Raw genomic sequence first — 22,453 nt, 5'->3', positions numbered from 1 at the left:
ATAAATAAATAAATAAATAAATAAATAAATAAATAAATAAATAAATAGTAGTATTTTTGGGAACCTTGCCCTTTAACTTGTGGGACCTGTTTCTAACTCCAGGTAGTTAGTGTCAGAATTGGATTGAATTCCAGGATATGACAGAATTGTTTAGAACACAGACTTTTTATTTTTTGCATTTATTGTGGTAAAATATACATAACACAAAACCCTTTTAACCATTTTTTTATTTTTAAACATTTTAAACTTCTCATTGAAATATAACAATATAGGAAACATATAAACAGTACAACTTATAAGTACACTACTCAATCAGATTTCATCTGGATCAAGAACAGAATATTCCAACATTCCGGAAAAGAAAAGAAACATGTTAAAAAGAAAAGATTTTTATTTAAAAAACCTAGACATAGTAATTAAAATGGGGGTTAAGAGAGTTAATCCCTCTATCCCTTTGTGTGTGTATATATATATATATGTAACATACATAATCCCACATACATGCATCTATACCCACCCTATAATGTACCATTTTCAGAAATGGGTTTATAGAAGACTTTCTAAGGGGTGTTTGTTTTATTGTTTAAAAGATTATGTGGTAATAACTTTGGGATATACTAAATTAACAGTAATCAAACAGGTTTATCACCCAAGGAAATTTTCACAAATTCAGACTTCAGGACCTATTGCCTGACCATTCTCAAGTCAAGAGAGGAATGAGGAGAATACCTCTTGCCCATTCTAGATATATTTTTGAAATTATGATAAAATATACATAACAAAATTTACCATTTTAACCATTTCTATGGGTACAATTCAGTGGCATTAACATTCACAATGTTGAGCAACCATCATTGCTATCCATTTCCAGAATTTGTTCATCCCAAACAGAAATTATGTACCCGTTAAACAATAACCCCCCCCCATGTCCTCCTGCCTGCAGTCCCTGGTAACCACTATTCTCCTTTCTGTCTCTAGGAACTTGCCTTTGCTGGTATCTCATAAAAGAGGCATCTTATTTGACCTTTTGTATCTGGCTTATTTCCCTTAGCATAGTGTTTTCAAGGTTTATCCTGAGGTAGCATTTATCAGAATTTCATTCCTTTTTAAGGCTAAATAATATTCCATTGCATGTATTACAGCACATTTGTTTATCCATTCATGACAGACACTTGAGCTGTTTCCATCTTTTGCTATTCCAGTAATGCTACTATGAACTTGGTGTATAAATAGCTGCATTTTATACATTTGTACAAATCCATCCTCATGTATTTTTGTTCTATAAATAAATAAACTTTTGGAGGCACTTTACAATTTAGAGGTCAAATAGAAATTAATGGTAACATACATTTCAAAGAGTCCAATGTTTTATTATCAACATCAGTATTTGTTCATGCTGAAGATTTAGGAATGAAGTAATGGGCAAAAAACTGAAATATAATCAACACTACACAGGTATATCTTACATATATAGTAATATTTTGCTAATTATTGGACTAAAAAATATAAAAGATAGAAATACATCAGTTACTTTGTGTTTCATCTTTCTGAATGTACTTTTACATTAAATACACAGCAAGTACTTATACTCATTTAAAGATTATGCTTTTTTCTTTAGCAACCAAAACATGCTTACCCTTGGTTAATCAGAATTATTTCAAAAGATAAAACTTCTTAAAGATAAGCATGGCATTTAGGGCTTTAGACCCATACTCTTGCTGGATTGGCTGCTTGATGATTGCTCTCTTTCTTTTGTAATTTCCATCTCAATTTTGGCTTTGATTTTCTCCCAATCTATTTGGAGCTGCAATAGAAAAAAAAAAAAGAAGAAATATGCTTAGATAGTATAAGACATTTTTGTTTACTCCAAAGTAACCAAGAGTAAACAGATAGAATGTGTGACTTCCAAAAGATTAGAGAAAAAGAGAACATCAAAGTTAAGAAGAAGAAATACTGCTCAGCCAGGCATAGTGGCTTACTCCTGTAATCCTAATACTATGGAAGGCTGAGGTGGGTGGATTGCTTGAGTCTAGGAGTTTGACAACATCCTGGGCAACATGGCAATGTTCTGAGACAGGAAAATAAATACAAAAAATAAAAAAAGTAGCTGGGTGTGGTGGCACCCTGTAGTCCCAGCTATTAGGGCAGCTGAGGTGGGATAATCAGATAAGCCCTCAAGGTCAAGGCTGCAGTGAGCAGTGACTGCACCATTGCACTCCAGCCTGGGTGACAGAGCAAGGCCCTGTCTCAAAAAAACAAAAACAAATAATGCTCAAAAACCACAAAATAGTTTAAAGAATAAGACCAAAAAATAAGAATTATATAATAAAAAGCAAAGACTCTCATTGTGATTCAAAAGACCAAAATCTAGTCACAGCTATTTATAAAGGTGCATCTAAACAGTCCCATGGAGCCTTAGGATTGTGCACAGGTGCTCAGGGACAAGGTAGGGGATGAGACGGACTGCCGTCTTTCAAACGAGGAAAAAACAGACAGGACTCTGGTTACCAAGCCATTTTTCAAATAGGCTTCACATCTTATAAACTGAAGTTTCCACTGGAAGCCTAGTTATGAGAAAAGACAGGGATTCATTAGCTTCCCCTAAGCATATTCTGTGAAAGTGACTCCTTTGCACCAACTCTTAAAGTAAGACATGGTGGTCATTAAGACAATGAGGAAAAGACGTTAGAGAAAGCGAAGGGAAAGCAATACTGGGAAACACATGAAAAGAATAATTGCAAAGTACAAACGTTTTTGTTTGTTTGCTTCCCTTCTATCCGTTATGCAGTCTCCCCTCCCCCAGCCCAGCCCTATTCCTCTCCTAAGTTCATTAGACTTACTAGGAATAGACTCTGCCCCTGAGTTCTATGAGCAACTTCTTTAGGAAAGCACATTCTACCACTTAACAAAGTTTGGAGATCATTAGTTTAGGAATGTTTATCCTTTCTGAGGCAAGATATGGAAAAAATTGGGTTACAGATTAAACTAACTCTGATTTACAGGAAATAAATCCAAACCCCTGAGTCTGAGCCAAAAGTGAAGAGGTTTTCACCTCTGTTTAGGGGAGCTGAATGGAATAAGCAGCATTAAAGAAGATTGAGGGACTCTCAATCTTAAGTAAGTGAGGGTTTAATTTAACTTTAATAGGACTTCGTGCCTCCTTTATCTTATGCTTGAGGTTAAAGAAATTAAGTATTTTTTAAAATTCCAATATCCCATATCTGAATTGCTGTGAAGCAATTTGTAAATATTTTGGGTCACCTTTATTTATTTTTTATTTTTTATTACTATACTTCAAGTTCTAGGGTACATGTGCATAACGTGCAGGTTTGTTACATTTGTATACTTGTGCCATGTTGGTGTGCTGCACCCATCAACTCGTCAGCACCCATCAACTTGTCATTTACATCAGGTATAACTCCCAATGCAATCCCTCCCCGCCACCCAAAATAGGCCCCAGTGTGTGATGTTCCCCTTCCCGAGTCCAAGCGATCTCATTGTTCGTTTCGCACCTATGAGAACATGCGGTGTTTGGTTTTCTGTTCTTGCAGTAGTTTGCTGAGAATGATGGTTTCCAGCTGCATCCACGTCCCTACAAAGGACACAAACTCATCCTTTTTTATGGCTGCATAGTATTCCATGGTGTATATGTGCCACATTTTCTTAATCCAGTCTGTCACTAATGGACATTTGGGTTCATTCCAAGTCTTTGCTATTGTGAATAGTGCCACAATGAACATACGTGTGTATGTGTCTTTATAGCAGCATGATTTATAATCCTGTGGGTATATACCCAGTAATGGGATGGCTGGGTCATATGGTACTTCTAGTTCTAGATCCTTGAGGAATCGCCATACTGTTTTCCATAATGGTTGAACTAGCTTACAATCTAACTAACAGTGTAAAAGTGTTCCCATTTCTCCACATCCTCTCCAGCACCTGTTGTTTCCTGACTTTTTAATGATTGCCATTCTAACTGGTGTGAGATGGTATCTCATTGTGGTTTTGATTTGCATTTCTCTGATGGCCAGTGATGATGAGCATTTTTTCATGTGTCTGTTGGCTGTATGCATGTCTTCTTTTGAGATATCTCTGTTCATATCCTTTGTCCACTTTTTGATGGGGTTGTTTGCTTTTTTCTTGTACGTTTGTTTGAGTTCTTTGTAGGTTCTGGATATTAGCCCTTTGTCAGATAAGTAGATTGCAAAAATTTTCTCTCAGACTATAGGTTGCCTGTTCACTATGATGGTAGTTTCTTTTGCTGTGCAGAAGCTCTTTAGTTTAATTAGATCCCATTTGTCAATTTTGGCTTTTGTTGCTGTTGCTTTTGGTGTTTTAGACTTGAAGTCCTTGCCCATGCCTATGTCTTGAATGGTATTACCTAGCTTTTATTCTACGGTTTTTATGGTATTAGGTCTAACATTTAAGTCTCTAATCCATCTTGAATTAATCTTCATATAATGAGTAAGGAAAGGATCCAGTTTCAGCTTTCTACTTATGGCTAGCCAATTTTCCCAGCACCATTTTTAAATAGGAATCCTTTCCCCATTTCTTGTTTCTCTCAGGTTTGTCAAAGATCAGATGGCTGTAGATGTGTGGTATTATTTCTGAGGACTCTGTTCTATTCCATTGGTCTATATCTCTGTTTTGGTACCAGTACCATGCTGTTTTGGTTACTGTAGCCTTGTAGCATAGTTTGAAGTCAGGTAGCGTGACGCCTCCAGCTTTGTCCTTTTGACTTAGGATTGTCTTGGCAATGCGGGCTCTTTTTTGGTTCCATATGAACTTTAAAGCAGTTTCTTCCAATTCTGTGAAGAAAGTCATTGGTAGCTTGATGGGGACGGCATTGAATCTAAAAATTACCTTGGGCAGTATGGCCATTTTCACAATATTGATTCTTCCTATTCATGAGCATGGTATGTTCTTCCATTTGTTTGTGTCTTATTTCAGTGAGCAGTGGTTTGTAGTTCTCCTTGAAGAGGTCCTTTACATCCCTTGTAAGTTGGATTCCTAGGTATTTTATTCTCTTTGAAGCAATTGTGAATGGAAGTTCATTCCTGGTTTGGCTCTCTGTTTGTCTGTTACTGGTGTATAAGAATGCTCGTGATTTTTGCACACTAATTTTGTATCCTGAGACTTTGCTGAAGTTGCTTATCAGCTTAAGGAGATTTTGGGCTGAGATGACGGGGTTTTCTAAATATACAATCATGTCATCTGCAAACAGGGACAATTTGACTTCTTTTCCTAACTGAATACCCTTTATTTCTTTCTCTTGCCTGATTGCCCTAGCCAGAACTTCCAACACTATGTAGAATAGGAGTGGTGAGAGAGGGCATCCCTGTCTTGTGCCAGTTTTCAAAGGGCAGGCTTCCAGTTTTTGCCCATTCAGTATGATATTGGCTGTGGGTTTGTCATAAATAGCTCTTATTATTTTGAGATACGTTCCATCAATACCGAATTTATTGAGAGTTTTTAGCATGAAGGGTTGTTGACTTTTGTCAAAGGCCTTTTCTGCATCTATTGAGACAATCATGTGGTTTTTGTCTTTGGTTCTGTTTATATGCTGGATTACGTTTATTGATTTACGTATGTTGAACCAGCCTTGCATCCCAGAGATGAAGCCCACTTGATCCTGGTGGATAAGCTTTTTGATATGCTGCTGGATTCGGTTTGCCAGTATTTTATTGAGGATTTTTGCATCGATGTTCATCAGGGATATTGGTCTAAAATTCTCTTTTTTTTTGTTGTGTCTCTGCGAGGCTTTGGTATCAGGATGATGTTGGCCTCATAAAATGAGTTAGGGAAGATTCTTTTTCTATTGATTGGAATAGTTTCAGAAGGAATTGTACCAGCTCCTCCTTGTACCTCTGGTAGAATTCAGCTGTGAATCCATCTGGTCCTGGACTTTTTTGGTTGGTAGGCTATTAATTATTGCCTCAATTTCAGAGCCTGCTATTGGTCTATTCAGGGATTCAACTTCTTCCTGGTTTAGTCTTGGGAGACTGTTAAGTGTCCAGGAAATTATCCATTTCTTCTAGATTTTCTAGTTTATTTGCATAGAAGGGTTTATAGTATTCTCTGATGGTAGTTTGTATTTCTGTGGGGTCGGTGGTGATATGCCCTTTATCATTTTTTATTGCATCTATTTGATTATTCTCTCTTTTCTTCTTTATCAGTCTTGCTAGCTGTCTTATCAATTTTGTTGATCTTTTCAAAAAACCAACTCCGGGATTCATTGATTTTTTGGAGGGTTTTTGTGTCTCTATCTCCTTCAGTTCTGCTCTGATCTTAGTTATTTCTTGCCTTCTGCTAGCTTTTGAATGTGTTTGCTCTTGCTTCTCTAGTTCTTTTAATTGTGATGTTAGAGTGTCAATTTTAGATCTTTCCTGCTTTCTCTTGTGGGCATTTAGTGCTATAAATTTCCCTCTACACACTGCTTTAAATGTGTCCCAGAGATTCTGGTATGTTGTATCTTTGTTCTCATTGGTTTCAAAGAACATCTTTATTTCTGCCTTCATTTCGTTATGTACCCAGTAGTCATTCAGGAGTACGTTGCTCAGTTTCCATGTATTTGAGTAGTTTTGATTGAGTTTCTTAGTCCTGAGTTCTAGTTTGATGGCACTGTGGTCTGAGAGACAGTTTGTTATAATTTCTGTTCTTGTACATTTGCTGAGGAGTGCTTTACTTCCAACTATATAGTCAATTTTGGAATAAGTGCAATGTGGTGCTGAGAAGAATATATATTCTGTTGCTTTGGGGAGCAGAGTTCTGTAAATGTCTATTAATTCCGCTTGGTGCAGAGTTGAGTTCAATTCCTGGATATCCTTGTTAATTTTCTGTCTCGTTGATCTGTCTAATGTTGACACTGGGGTGTTAGGCTTAAGTAGGTAAACAAAGCCTCCTGGAAGCTCGAACTTGGTGGAGCCCACTGCAGCTAAAGGAGGCCTGCCTGTCTCTGTAGACTCCACCTCTGGGGATAGGGCACAGCTAAACAAACAAACAAAAAAAGCAGCAGAAACCTCTGCAGACGCAAACGACCCTGTCTAACAGCTTTGAAGAGAGCAGTGGATCTCCCAACACAGAGGTTGAGATTTGAGAACAGACAGACTGCCTGCTCAAGTGGGTCCCTGACCCCTGAGTAGCCTAACTGGGAGACATCCCCCACTAGAGGCAGACCGACAGCCCACACCTCACACGGCGGGGTACACCCCTGAGACGAAACTTCCAAAGCAAGAATCAGACAGGTACACTCGCTGTTCAGCAATATTCTATCTTCTGCAGCCTCCGCTGCTGATACCCAGGCAAACAGGGTCTGGAGTGGACCTCAAGCAATCTCCAACAGACCTACAGCTGAGGGTCCTGACTGTTAGAAGGAAAACTAACAAACAGAAAGGACACCCACACCAAAACCCCATCAGTACGTCACCATCATCAAAGACCAAAGGCAGATAAAACCACAAAGATGGGGAAAAAGCAGGGCAGAAAAGCTGGAAATTCAAAAAATAACGAGTGTATCTCCCCCTCCAAAGGAGCGCAGCTCATTGCTAGCAACGGGTCAAAGCTGGATGGAGAATGACTTTGACAAGTTGAGAGAAGAAGGCTTCAGTCCATCAAACTTCTCAGAGCTAAAGAAGGAATTACGTACCCAGCACAAAGAAACTAAAAATCTTGAGAAAAGAATGGAAGAATGGATAACTAGAATAATCAATGCAGAGAAGGCCATAAACGAACTGACAGAGATAAAAACCATGACACAAGAAATACGTGACAAATGCACAAGTGTCAGTAACCGACTTGATCAACTGGAAAAAAGAGTATCAGCGATTGAGGATCCAATGAATGAAATGAAGCGAGAAGAGAAGTCTAAAGAAAAAAGAGGAAAAAGAAATGAACAAAGCCTTCAAGAAGTATGGGATTATGTGAAAAGACCAAATCTACGTCTGATTGGGGTGCCTGAAAGTGAGGGGGAAAATGGAACCAAGTTGGAAAACACTTCAGGATATCATCCAGGAGAACTTCCCCAACCTAGTGAGGCAGGCCAACATTCAAATTCAGGAAATACGGAGAACGCCACAAAGATACTCCTCCAGAAGAGCAACTCCAAGGCACATAATTGACAGATTCACCAAAGTTGAAATGAAGGAAAAACTGTTAAAGGCAGCCAGAGAGAAAGGTCGAGTTACCCACAAAGGGAAGCCCATCAGACTAACAGCAGATCTCTCGGCAGAAACTCTACAAGCCAGAAGAGAGTGGGGGCCAATATTCAACATTCTTAAAGAAAAGAATTTTCAACCCAGAATTTCATATCCAGCCAAACTAAGTTTCATAAGTGAAGGAGAAATAAAATCCTTTACAGATAAGCAAATGCTTAGAGATTTTGTCACCACCAGGCCTGCCTTACAGGAGACCCTGAAGGAAGCACTAAACACGGAAAGGAAAAACCGGTACCAGCCATTGCAAAACATGCCAAAATGTAAAGACCATCGATGCTAGGAAGAAACTGCGTCAACTAACGAGCAAAATAAACAGTTAATATCATAATGACAGGATCAAGTTCACACATAACAATATTAACCTTAAATGTAAATGGACTAAATGGTCCAATTAAAAGACACAGACTGGCAAACTGGATAGAGTCAAGACCCATCAGTTTGCTGTATTCAGGAGACCCATCTCACACGTAGAGACACACATAGGCTCAAAATAAAGGGGTGGAGGAAGATCTACCAAGCAAATGGAGAACAAAAAAAAGCAGGGGTTGCAATACTAGTCTCTGACAAAACAGACTTTAAACCATCAAAGATCAAAAGAGACAAAGAAGGCCATTACATAATGGTAAAGGGATCAATTCAACAGGAAGAGCCAACTATCCTAAATATATATGCACCCACTACAGGAGCGCCCAGATTCATAAAGCAAGTCCTTAGAGACTTACAAAGAGACTTAGACTCCCATACAATAATAATGGGAGGCTCACCTTTATTTAAAATAACAATGCCATATACTTATGTATAATATATAAAATAGATGGATTAATAAAAGAATTCCTCTTACTCATGGAAGAAAAATGTCTGTGCTAAGATGCAAGTGACAGCTCAATGAAAAGCCAACCAGATGTTAGATTATTTGAAAGACTAATTTTTTCAATCAGGGCAAAATCTGACATTTTTTAAATGGCAAAGTACTCCTTTCTATGTCTAACAAAACACAGAGAAGATGAAACTTGATGAATGCTTTGGGTTTCTTCCAGCCTTAAATTGACTTACATACATTTCTCAAATCAATCACAATAAAAACATACATTGATAGTATACTGAACAATTGTTGCTCTGTTGCAAGTAAATTGATGATATCTGTATTAGTTACTTGTTATACTACAAATGAGGGTGTCAGTGGATAGCTGTCCTACTGAAAATAAATGTTTCACTTTCACTTTGGCATTGATCCAGTTTTAAAAAGTGTTCTGCAGATAATTTAGTTCTAGGATTAGAATATTTTTAATAGCAGGTTTTAGATAAGAATGTTCTCTGATAGTTGTGAAGTGATTTCTACACTAAAATCCATCTTTTGCTAGTATAGGGAGTGCCAATATTATCTAGCACTCCTTATTCTACTCACTAGCCAATTCTTACTCACCTAGACACAATTTCAAAATCATACCAAAAGGCTCTTCATCCTCTAACACATTTCTCTTCCTCTCAGCTGAAGATCAGCTTTCTACTTTACAGAGAATATAGTGGCTATCAGGTATGAATTCACTTTATTTTCCTTGCTTGTATTCACGAACTTACCTGTATCTACACTCATCATTATCTTTCTCTTCCGTCTCAGGTCAACCTCTTAACATATGTCCCTGATTCCATCTTCTTTGACTCCTCTAGGACATCTGACTTCAATTATTCCTCACACATTACGTGTCCTTCTTTTCACTGGCTCACTCTCATCATCCTTGGCTCTCTATTCTGTCTTCTCCCTGCAAGCTACCATCCCTTACTCTTCTCATTCCTGACTCTCCTTCTCTTCCCAGTCCACTATAATTCTGATCCTGTGACACTTTAGGAACTTTGCACTAAAGCCACCATCGGCTGTTTTCAGTCCTTATCCTATATACCTTCTCTGTATGATTCAATTTTTCATTCAACAAATATTTAGTGCTTAGTATATATCAAGAATTGTCTGACGTACAAGGATTCACCAGTGAACAAAAAGATAAAAATCACTGTCTTCATAGAGATATAATAAACAAAGACAGATAAAAATGGAAGAGGCAGATAATAAATAAAACAAAAAATATATCTAGTATGCCAGAAGCGGTAAAGATTTTGAAAATAGAGAAGGGAGATAGTGAGCACCAGGAATAGAATAGGAGGTTGCAATGTCATCAGTTTACTTGACGGGAGGCCAAAGCAAGAGGATTGCTTGAGCCCAGGAGTTCGAGATCAGCCTGGGCAACATAGTGAGCCCCTGTCTATACAAAAAAAATTTAAAAATTAGCTGGGCTTGGTGGCATTCATCTTGAGTCGCATCAACTTAGAGGGCTCAGGTGGGAGGATCGCTTGAGTCTGGTATGTTGAGGCTGCAGTGAGCTGTCATTGTGCCACTGCACTCCAGCCTGGGCAACAAAGTGAGACCCTGTCTCAAAAAAAAAGGGACTTGAAGGAGATGAGTGAGTGAACCCATGTGTATATCTGGGGAAGGGCATGGTGATATGGAGAAGTACATGGACGGCCCTGGGATAAGAGCCTTCTCTGGATCTTGCTGACCACTGCTCTTTGAAAAATTTCTCAGACTGTATAATACCACTCTCTTCTGGCTTCTGCTCTCCTTTCTAAATGCACTTCTTTCTTTCTTTCTCTTTTTTCCCCTACATTCTGCTCCCTAGACAATGTTGGAGAAGAAATATAATTTCTCCTCAATGCCTGTAAGTTTATTGATGGGACAGACCCCTGTAACAAAAGATTAAAAAGAGAAAAACAAGCCAGTACAATAATATGTGCAGTGTACATCACAGCAGGAAAAATCTCAATGAAAGGTAACTCAAAACAGCGTCTTGGAACTCTGGCTTACACAGCATTTTCAACAAAGAACAATAAATTTTAAAGATGTGACAAGACTGTTTTTAGAGAAGTGAAAGCAGTTTTAGGCTTCCAGAGACTGGAAACCACGGGAAAAAATATATATGGGAAGAAACTAATCAAGTGAAGTTTGTTCTATTTTTGAGACAGGGTCTTGCTCTGTCGCCCAGGCTGGTGTGCAGTGGCCCAAACATGGCTCATTGCAGCCTCGACTTCCTGCTGGGACCACAGGCATATGCTACCACACCTAGCTAATTTTTTAAATTTTTTGAAGAGACAAGGTCTCACTTTGTTACCCAGGCTTGTCCTGAACTCCTGGGCTTGGCTTACGTGATCCTCCTGCCTTGGTCTCCCAAAGTGCTGAGATTACAAGGGTGAGCTACCACACCCAGCCATGCAGTAAGGTTTTTTGGTAGATTGCTCTGGAGTCGTCTCTGAGCTGACAAGAGTTGTCTCCAGTAAAGGAGAATTTATATTCTGTCTGTAGGAGGAAAAGGGGGAGAATAGAGCTTTTCTATTTGCTGCTGCTTAATTGTCTTTAGCTCAAAAATATACCTCTCCAAGAGACATATTTTGGGGTATCATATTTTGGTTTCCTTCAACAACCTCTTAACTGTTAATATTCACCAGCGTCCAACCAAAGCTTTCTCACACTTTCCCTAAGAAATATCAATTCCTATAGCTTCAACTATACCTAGATGATCAAGGCAATAAAGTTAGTTTTCTAGCCCTTGTTTCTCCCATGTCAATATCCTTTTGTGTTCATATTTGTATTTCTAATTGCCTTCTAGACACCTCCTTCTGGACACCTAATAGACACTCTAAACACATACATAATGGCATATTTTCATGTACTCAAACTCAAAGGTCCAAAATGTGTATATTCTTATGTATTCTTTAGATTGATGGCATTCCCATCTATCAGCTGCCCACACTAGAAATGTTGAAGTCATTCTCAAATGCCTTGTCTTACCTCACCACCTCTCCTCCCACCCCCAGACACAACTGTTCTCTTAATTTTACTTCTAAAATTTTTCTTACATTAATCGTACCCTTTCCATTTCCTAGTGGGATTATTATAGTAACTTCCTAACTATTCTCCTGGTCACCACGCTCTCCTCTAAGCTATCTTTCCAGTCTGACGTTATATTTCAAGTCATTCCCTTGATTACAAATCTCCAAGTCTTCTCATTGCCTTCATTACAAAGTCTATTCTCTTAGCCTGGTACTAAGACCTTTCAATGTCTTTTCCCAACCAGTATTCCAACCACCCAGGGCCCAGAGCAGTCACTCGGGATTCTTCCTCATTCATTCAATAAATCATACATTTGCTCTTATTATCATCTCCTTCAACTGACTAGCAAAATCTTAAGATAATTTTGTAAAAACTATTGTTTCCATTTATTTTTAGGAATCTGGATTTTATTTTATTGATTATTTCTTTATTTTTATTTTATTATTATTATTTTTTGAGACGGAGTCTCACTCTGTCACCCATACTGGAGTGCAGTGGCGTGATCTTGGCTCACTGCAACCTCCAAATCCCAGGTTCAAGCGATTCTCCTGCCTCAGCCTCCCAAGTAACCGGGACTACAGGTGCATGCCACCACACCCGCTAATTTTTTGTATTTTTAGTAGAGACGGGGTTTCACTGAGTTAGGATGGTCTCGATCTCCTGACCTCGTGATCTGCCCACCTCAGCCTCCCAAAGTACTGGGATTACAGGCGTGAGCCACCGTGTCCAGCCTATTTATTTTTAATAAAGACAAGGTCTCACTATATTGCCCAGGCTGGTCTGGAACTCCTGGGCTCAAGTGATCCTCCCACCTCAGCCTCCCAAACTGTTGGGATTACAGGCGTGAGCCACTGTGCACAGCCAGGAATCAGGATTTTATTTTTTCGGGAGATAGAGTCTTGCTCTGTTGCCCAGGTTGGAGTGCAGTGGCATGACCTTGGCTCACTGAAACCTCTGCCTCCTGGGCTCAAGTGATTCTCCCACCTAAGTTTCCAGAGTAGCTGGAACTACAGGTGCATGCCACCATGCCCAGTTAATTTTATTTTTATTTTTATTTTATTTAATTAATTAATTTATTTTTTGTAGAGACAAGATTTTGCCATGTCACCCAGGCTGGTCTCCAAACTCTTAGACTCAACCAATGCTCCCACCTCAGCCTCCCAAAGTGTTGGGATTACAAGCATGAGACACTGTGCCCAGCCAGAGATCAGCATTTTATTTTATTTTATTTTGAGGTGGAGTCTCACTCTGTGGCCCAGGTTGGAGTGCAGTGGTGCGACCTCAGCTAACTGCAACCTCTGCCTCCTGGGCTCAAGTGATTCTCCCACCTAAGCTTCCAGAGTAGCTGGAACTACAGGTACACAACACCATGCCCAGCTAACATTTTTTTTTTTTTGGTAGAGACAGGGTTTTGCCATGTTGCCCAGGCTGGTCTCCAAACTCTTAGACTCAAGCAATCCTCCCATCTCGGCCTCCCAAAGTGCTGGGATTACGGGCGTGAGCCACTGCGCCTGGCCGAATCAGGATTTTAGAAGGGAAAAGGGATCATGTTATTTCCCTCCAATGGCTTCTCTTTATTTAATTTGCTCTATGAAACCCTAAAGTCAACCCCTCCATTGCTTCTACTCTTTCCTACTTCAAAGCCTTCCCTCTGCCTGGAACTTGTAATCCTCATCTCCCACCCAACCTCTACCCTGCAGTGAGCTTCTACTATTCATCCTCTAGGGCTGAGTTCAAATATCATGTGCTTTGCTAGAAAAGTCTCTGCTGATTGCCTCACTCGAGGTCAGGACCCCCATTCATAAAGTCTTAGAGCACCACATACATCTCCTTCAAGGCAATTACCACAACTGAAATGAACAATTACCTATATAACTGTCACCTCCATTTGAATATAAACTTCATAAAGCCAGGGCCAGTGTCTGTCACATTTACTATTATATCCCAAGCACTAAGGAGAAAACATTGTCTGCAGGAGGCACTCAATAAATACTGAATGAATAAAAGGTAAATAATTACCCAGCAAATCAGTAATCAGCTAACAACTCCTCACTATTAGCAATTCCTCCAAAGTTAAACCTGTAAAGCAGCTTTTCGGTAGTAGCTAAGCCTAAAGTGGTTTGTCCTAAGTAGAGTGTTGACTCAGATCTTCAAAATTCTAAACTTTCTGAAATTCTGCTCATGAGTTTGATTTCTTTCACACTTTTTCTTTTTCCTAGCAAAATGTTTGAAGTATTTCCCAGATCTACTTTTCTTCCTGTGCAGAGTATATATTTAGTATAATAAATGTATACTTTGAGTAGATTTTATTTGCTAGATTTACAATTTGTCTTATAAATATTTACAGAACACTATTGTAGACCAAGTACAATGACTCTAAATATCAGGGTTCTTGGAAAACAGTACTCCTTGTAAGAATCCCAGATTGCCATATTTTAGATTAGAAATGGCCAAATAACATTTCAGGGCTCATAAACTAAGTGTCTATCAAACCTCTCACTTCTTCCCTTACGGTAGATTCCATTCATCTATACATGTCCGGATGGCATGCACTGTGAGCCCGCCAAAATCACCAGCTAGATAGCTAGAATAAATTTCTCAATGTTATTTTTAAGTGATCCTTTTCTATTTAACTCTTAGTTCTGAAATAAAGGGTTTATATAATCGTAAGTCTGGCAAAGATAAATATGGATGTATATTATGACTAGATTATAGACCCAAATGAAACCAAAAGATCAGCAAGTAATACAGATATCCCCAAGAGCTATTTTCCTAGGGTTACATTTTATTTCATTGGTACGAAATTTTTAAGAAAAAAACTATTTTGCATCGTAAAATACTGCTTTATGATTTTTAGTTAACTCCAAATGATATTTATGAAGAAAAGTAGGAAACTGGAACATAGTACCCTATGGAGTCAAAGTAACCTACAAAGTTTCTGGATGAAAAAAACCCCTAAAATACCTAAGAAAGCCATGTTGTTCTGGTACTCTTATGATTAAAGTATCATATTTTGGTAATAGTTGAATATACGTATAATGAAAAAGATTATAAGGATGTTGAGAAGTTTTTGCTATCTAAAATATAATTTCCTTTATAGTAAGGACTTTCTTTTCTTTCTCTTCCCTCCCTCCCTCCCTTCCTTCTTTCTCTCTCTCTCTTTTCTTTCATTCTGACAGGACCTCACTCTGTCACCTAGGCTGGAGTGCAGTGGCATGATCTCAACTCACTTCACCCTTGACCTCCCAGGCTCAGGTGATCCTCCTACCTCAGCCTCCCAAGTAGCTGGGACTACAAGCATAAGCCACCATGTCCAGCTAATTTTTAAATTTTTTGTACAGGTGGGATCACACTATGATGCCTAAGTTGGTCTCAAACTCCTGGGCTCAAGTGATCCTACTGCCTCAGCCTCCCAAAGCGTTGGGATTATAGGCTTGAGCCATCACACCTGATCAGAACTATATTTCTTATGCTCTCAAAAGTATCAAATGTGAATACTGAAAAAATATTGATGACGATGAGGAGGAAAAAGCAGAGTAGTTTAATCTGTTTTAAAATTACACAATAAACAAGGTGGGTGCTTAGTTTTAACATATGGCCATATTTTCAAAACTGTGACACAAAGATCAGATCACCTGATCTTTGTGTCACAGTTCTTTGGGTTGCTTAGCACTGTTTTGGTGGTGGTTGCTGTCATGTACTATGAATCAGAGTGTAGCCCCAGAGATCCCAGGGACGCTGTGTTTGTCCTAATAGTACAGTATGCCCAGACTCCCAGGATTCACTTCAGTACTAAACAGGTTCAAAATGAAATCAAAAAAAGGTTTGTGGAGCTTCTATAAAACATATCTCCTTTCTACCATGAAACCTACAACTTGTAGCTATCCTGGATCTAGATGTTGAAGTTGCACTGCTAAACTCTAAGAATGGTCTTAAAGGCCTCACTAACATGAAAATTGTTCTGAAGTGCAAAAATGTAGATCAAGACACTACATATTATAAATACAGTAAGTAGATAATGTTGGCTTTAATAGAAATTGTGGGTGCCTTCTCTCTATCTTCTCTCCTCTTCCTGAGGCTCCTCTAACCTAGTCTGCCCCTAGGATCAATCAGAACATTCCATTTTATTCTATACTAAGAAGGTGTGTTCCCACATAATCTATTAGCTCCACAGAGACACAAGACGCTGTATCTGATTTTAACCCCTAGCATAGTGCCTAGGCCAGAGTGAGACATCATAAATAATTTTTGAATAAATGAATGAATGAAAGGCTAAAGTGGTTCACAGAGCTGAAAAAAGGTCAGCCCTATCTTGTAATACAGCTCTTAGGAGTCAAGTCTCTTGGATCTATATGGTTAGTGACATGAGCTCTGTTTCTGCTGTCTGAGCCTAAAATAATCTCGGTAAGTGGCTACAATCAGTTATGCTCTAGGCAATGGGGCAAACTCATTCTGGGTCTCCTTGTGGGCTGATCTATACTGGAATGACTTCCTTCTTTTATTTTTATTTATTTATTTAGAGGAAGGGTCTTACTATGTTGCCCAGGCTGGCCTTGAACTCTTGGGCTCAAACAATCCTCCTGCCTCAGCCTCCCAAGTAACTGAGACTACAGGCATGCACCACTGCATCCCAGAATGACTTTCTTCTAATTAGAGTAATAAAATCTGAGATGCTGGTAGGAGTCTGGGAGGCAAAGGCTGAGTCTTCTTTGGTTCTAGGTAGTGAAATCTACCTAGGCTAGGCACTTCTATGAGGTGCAACCTAGCTCTCTAAAACAAAGTGACCAACTATGCATTTTCTGGTCAGTGCCCTCTATGCATACATATTTCCCCTGCAGCAGAAGAGGCAGCTGGTGGCAGGTAAAATTTAAGAGTTAGAAGCTTTTATTCCACCCATCTATATTATTTATCGAAAAACATCAAATAGCACCCAACCTTAGCACAAATGGAATATTATGATGACAGACATGAGTTAATCAAAACATGCCTGCAAGATTCCAGAAAAAAAATTAGTACTATAATTACATAGTCAAAATAAGATGTCATAAGGCAAAAAGTAATTCTTTTAGAGGTTGAAAGATTCAAAATTTGAATCGTTCACATTTTGTCTCATTAGGACGAATATGACATATACTTATAAAGCATATGTATTATTATACAAAATTGTGAAATACTTACGCCTTCTGCATAATGCAAATATCGTTTATTAGTTTCCTGTTTACCAAATGTCTCCAAAAACTTTTGACGGTAAGCAAGAACTGTATCAACATGTGTTTTGTATTTTACAGCCAATTCCAGTGCCCTATAATGAGAAATAAAACAGATTATTAACATTGTTTGTGTCAGACTCCATGAGTAGTAGAGTTCTGGAGTTGGGGGTAAGACAAATGGCTCTTCCCTCTGTTTATTCCACACTATGAAATGCCATTTTCTACCTCATCAGTCTTGCAAATTCCTACTTATATACTTCAGGGACCAGATCAAACAAGGTCTCTTCTCCCTGACCAGCTCCACTTGTAGAAATAAATGACTATTATCTATGCTTCATACCATTTATATATATATACTATTATTACAGCATGCTTATAGTACAATTGTTATGAGTCTGTTTTCTCCACTAGGCAATACACTTCTTGAAGGGAGATATTTCTCTTTGGTTAGTACTACAGAGTACATATGTGGTAAATATTCATTGTAAATATTTTTGAGGCTGGGTACAGTGGTTCATGCCTGTAATCCCAGCACTTTGGGGGGCCAAGGTGGGTAGATCACTTGAGGCCAGGAGTTCAAGACGAGCCTGGCCAACATGGCGAAACCCTGTCTCTACTAGAAATACAAAAATTAGCTGGGCATGGTGGCACAGGCCTGTAATCCCAGTTACTTGGGAGGCTGAGGCTGGAGAATCACATGAACCTGGGAGGTGGAAGTCACAGTGAGCTGAGATCATGCCACTGCACTCCAGCCTGGGTGACAGAGTGAGACTCCAAAAAAAAAAAAAAAAAGAAAATTTTTTGAAATCATCCTGTAATTCAAGTGAATGAACTTCCCCACAATGTAAGTGGTCCCATTATTTTGACCATTTTCATAAGTCTATACAGAGTTTATAAAATTAGTAATATATTTACATTATTACAATAGCAAATTAAAAATCTTATGAAAATAATAAATTGAGGCTAAGAAGTCTGACAAAATGCCTTTTGCCATCTGAGTCTCAGGAAAACTTGACAGTCATTTAAGTTTTATAATTCAATCAATATTTATGCAAGTTATTTTTAAAGTAATATTTTATTTAAATGGTAGATGAGAACTAAATAAATTGCTGCTGAAAACAGTGGTATAAACTAAAGACATAAAATACATACACTGACGATAATTTGCAGGAAAACAAAAAGATTAATCTTCAGTTCTAGGCTTACTTTTACATGTGGGTTTTGGACAGCACCTCAGCCACTGCAATCCTGTGCATAACTCATATTAGTTGAGTCAGGAACAATCCAGGGGACGACAGTTCTCTTACACTGTTCACTGTCATCTTGTTTCAAAATAAGATAACAGTCATCATAATAGTCAAAAGTACATTATTTCTCAAGTTCTCTTTCTTTCTAATGTGACATATGACTTCTGAATATTCCAGTCAGGATTTATCAGAGCCAACTATTATAAATCTCTTGTTTTAGCAAAGCTGACTACTGATTAGATTTTTTGCAACTAGACTCTTCAGTGGGAAAATCTGGTTCATTTTTAGCATGCTTTGGTTTGGCTTACTTTTTTTTTTTTTTTTTTGAGATGGAGTCTCATTCTGCCACCCAGGCTGGAGTGCAGTGGCATGATTTTGGCTCACTGCAACCTCTGTCGCCAGGGTTCAAGCAATCCTTCTGCCTCAGCCTCCCAAGTAGCTGCGAATACAGGCATCTGCCACCATACCAAATTAATATTTGTATTTTTAGTAGAGATGGGATTTCACCATATTGGCCAGGCTGGTCTTGAACTCCTGACCTCAAGTATCTACCTGCATTGGCCTCCCAAAGTGCTGGGATTATAGCCATGAGCCACCATGCCTGGCTTGGTTTGCCTTACTATTGATCAAACTAAATAGTCACTTTAAAAAGTATTTTAGACACGGTGTATGTATTGATTGACAACTGATAGACTTTTGAGAGATATTAAACACTTAATATGAAAAAATTATGAGTGTAAGTTATATATAATACAAATGGCAATGCCCAAATTAGGCAAAATGATTTCTTATATATATATTGACATAATATATTGTGAAATCCAAGGGTATTTGCTACCATCACACATTCTCACAAAGTTTCCTCATTCCTCTGTGACCTTAAAGTCTTTCAGAAAAAACAAACAAACAAACAAACAAACAAACAAAAAAACAGGCAGAAAAGAATGTAAAATTACTAGAATATGGAGGGGAAAAATGGAAGATAAGGCAAAAAGCAATTCACAGAGGCTCAAAAAAGGAGAAACAGAAGTAAAGATGCTTCATTCAGTTCTGCTAACCCTCTCCCATTTAACCCCCCATGTACATCCCTAAGGCTCTGATTCCAGTGGTGTATGTGTGAGTGGAGACTGGTGAGCTACTTTTTTGTCACCTTAGAAGTTCCATCTCCCATTCTTTCTTTATGATTGTACATGATGTGGGAAGGAGATCTTGATTGTGCAAAACTGAAAGTATTCTCAGTGGGGAGTACATAAAAGCATCCATTCTGGGTTGGAGCTTTTCCAAAATTTTGAAAGACATACTATGGTGTAAAACATCAATACATTTAATTATGTAGAAAGATAGAATATGATGTCTAATCCTGCATTTAGATGCTAGGTCCTAAGAATTATCTATCATTGTCATTATTATTATTATTATAAAATATGTATCAATTGATTGAATAGCAATGGCTAAGGGTAAACATTCAAATGATATGTGCTATTTTAAATGTTCTCTTAAAGTACATACTGGGTAAAAAAATGTTTCTTCTCCACATTTAGGAGGGAACTTACTCCAAATTATATAAGGGTTTTGGGAACAGTATGTCTCTAGTTTTAAAATGGTTATTTGGCAACCAAACAAATGTGACATTAGATTTTAAGGCTGGAATAAATCCATGTATTTTAAATAGAAGGAAGTTATATAAAAAGATGTTATAACTTCAAAATATGATTTTGCATAACTTGAATGAAGCAAAATCACTTTGTATAACTGGTAGATTAGAAATTATTTTTATTAATATGCACATAAAGGATCATAAAGGATTAACATGCAAATTTGGAGTTTCTAGTTTCTACCTCTCTCAACTTCAGTTTTTGAGAACAGACTACTATGAAATGTCCAAAGTGGATAGCAAACAGATAACGTGCTTACCTATAACTCTTCAAGAGCTGTACCTTATTAGGTTGCAGGCAATTTTCAAATTCGAATATGAAAGACAGAAACATAAACCAGCAAGACTATGCTTCTCAAGCGGAATATCACATATGAACAAAACAAAATCTGTTCCCTTCTAGAGGATTTAAACAAATATAGAAATTCAGGGATATTAAAAACAATCTAATGTATTTAGCATCTAACAAGTTCTATCCTTCTGGAATGATAGAATATCACCATTTTGTAAGCTCAAATTAATACATTTGGGCAATGATCATCAATGGCTACTAACATCACAAAAAATACCATGAAAAACCACTATAGCCAGTCATTACAAAAACATTACAAAAACACTACTATAATGAAGTCCTATCAAAAAAAAAAAAAAAAAAAAAACCTAAATCTAATCAAGTTCCTATATTCAACAATCAATTTGCAACTAATTCAGGGGCCAGAAGACTATGTTAAAGTATACCACAAAGATGCAATCTTTGTCCAAAGATCCAATAATGTCCACACTATGGTAAATTCTATAGGTCCAGTTTCTTCAATGGGAAAATCGCAAAAAAACACAAAAAAGAATAGGAGAAGCTGTAGATTAAAATAAATTTAAGAACATATCAACCAATCACAATGTGTGGATCTTTATTGGATTCTATTTCAAACAAAACATAAAACAAAACAAAGCACTTATGAGTGAAACAGAGAAATAAGAACACAGAATATAATTACTGTCAACTTTTTAGGGTATGACCACAATATTGTGGTTATGTTAAAAAAAATTTAGAGATACATACTGAAATATTTACAGAAAAAATGAGATGACTGGGGTCCGCTTTAAAATAAATGGTAGGGTAAGGGTAGAAATTGTTCACAAACTGATCATTGTTGAGGTGAATGATGGGTACATTCAGATTCATTATACTATTCTCTCTACTTTTGTATGTGTTTGAAATTTTCCATAATGAACAATTTTTTTAAGTTCCATCTTTTTTGTCCCTTCTGATCTCTATTGCTAAATTCTCTTCTTAAAGCACACCCTTAAATATTGGTATTCAGCAGATATCTGCTTGCTGCTCTCTTTTCTTAAGTTTTCGTGATTAACCGTAGCCATACTCATGGCCTCAACTACTGTCTGTAGGCTGATAATTCCTTTACTGGCTTTCCCTCAATGTCTAGGATCTCTCGTGAACATTAAACTTATATATCCCACTCCCTACTGGGCCTTATGAACTGGATGTGGAAAGTCAATTAAAGGTAAACAAATTTAAATTGTTACATAGCTTAACCATTACCTTATACTCCCTACAAAAAAATCTAGTATAGCTCTTTACTATACACATATTCAATGTGGGCCTTCCCTGTACCTAAGGTTACCAAGCCCTGTGCATAGGTTATATGTAAGTACTACGCCATCTTATATAAAGAACTTGAGCATTCCAGATTTTGGTATCCTGGGAGTCCTGGAACCAATCCTTACCCATCTCATGGATACCAAGGGATTACACTCAATTATCTGTTGAATGAATGAATGAATGTGCAGTTGGAACAAATATTCCAAATTGTTTCAGAAATATCTGTAGAACTTAGAAATGAAAACAATATATGTTTCCTTAGAGTTTCTTAGCAGTTATAATTACTTTTGCTGAATATTTGCAGTCCCTTCTTATCCAATCTTGATATTTATGCTAAAAGCAATGGGAAACTATGAATTTCACTGAAGTGGGTTTCATTGAAGTGAATCAGAGGTCAAGAGTGATATGATCAGATTTCCATTGTGAAAAGATCACTATGACTGCAGAGTGAAGAATGGGTAGGAAAGAGACAGAGCAGATATAGGGAGATCAGTGATGATATTAAGCAGAAAAACTTGAATCAACTTACATAATAGTAGTGAAGTGGATGAGTGGATGAGTATTAGAGGTATTTGGGAGGGAAGTAGTTGATAATAGGGAGGGGGAAGGTGAGGAAAATGTCAAAAGTAACTTC

At 37.8% G+C, this 22,453-nt stretch overlaps 1 protein-coding gene across 3 annotated transcripts in view; it reads right to left on the bottom strand.

Moving 5' to 3' along the window:
• Positions 1–146: 146 nt before the first annotated feature.
• The window catches only part of IFT80 (intraflagellar transport 80), a 137,940-nt gene continuing 115,633 nt past the window's right edge, over positions 147–22,453 (bottom strand). For 2 of the 3 annotated variants that reach the window (XM_023223347.2, XM_023223349.1), the window contains 2 exons: positions 17,269–17,392; positions 147–1,804 (listed from right to left, as the gene is read on the bottom strand). In XM_023223347.2, coding sequence (XP_023079115.1) covers positions 1,694–1,804; positions 17,269–17,392 — 235 coding nt within the window. In that variant the 3' untranslated portion in view covers positions 147–1,693. The remainder of the gene's footprint in view (positions 1,805–17,268; positions 17,393–22,453) is intronic. The other variant, XM_023223348.1, reaches the window with a different exon arrangement.

This window comes from Piliocolobus tephrosceles, chromosome 2 (genome assembly GCF_002776525.5).
Source record: "Piliocolobus tephrosceles isolate RC106 chromosome 2, ASM277652v3, whole genome shotgun sequence".
Lineage (NCBI taxonomy): Eukaryota > Metazoa > Chordata > Mammalia > Primates > Cercopithecidae > Piliocolobus > Piliocolobus tephrosceles.
This window is presented reverse-complemented; position numbering and strand designations above follow the sequence as displayed.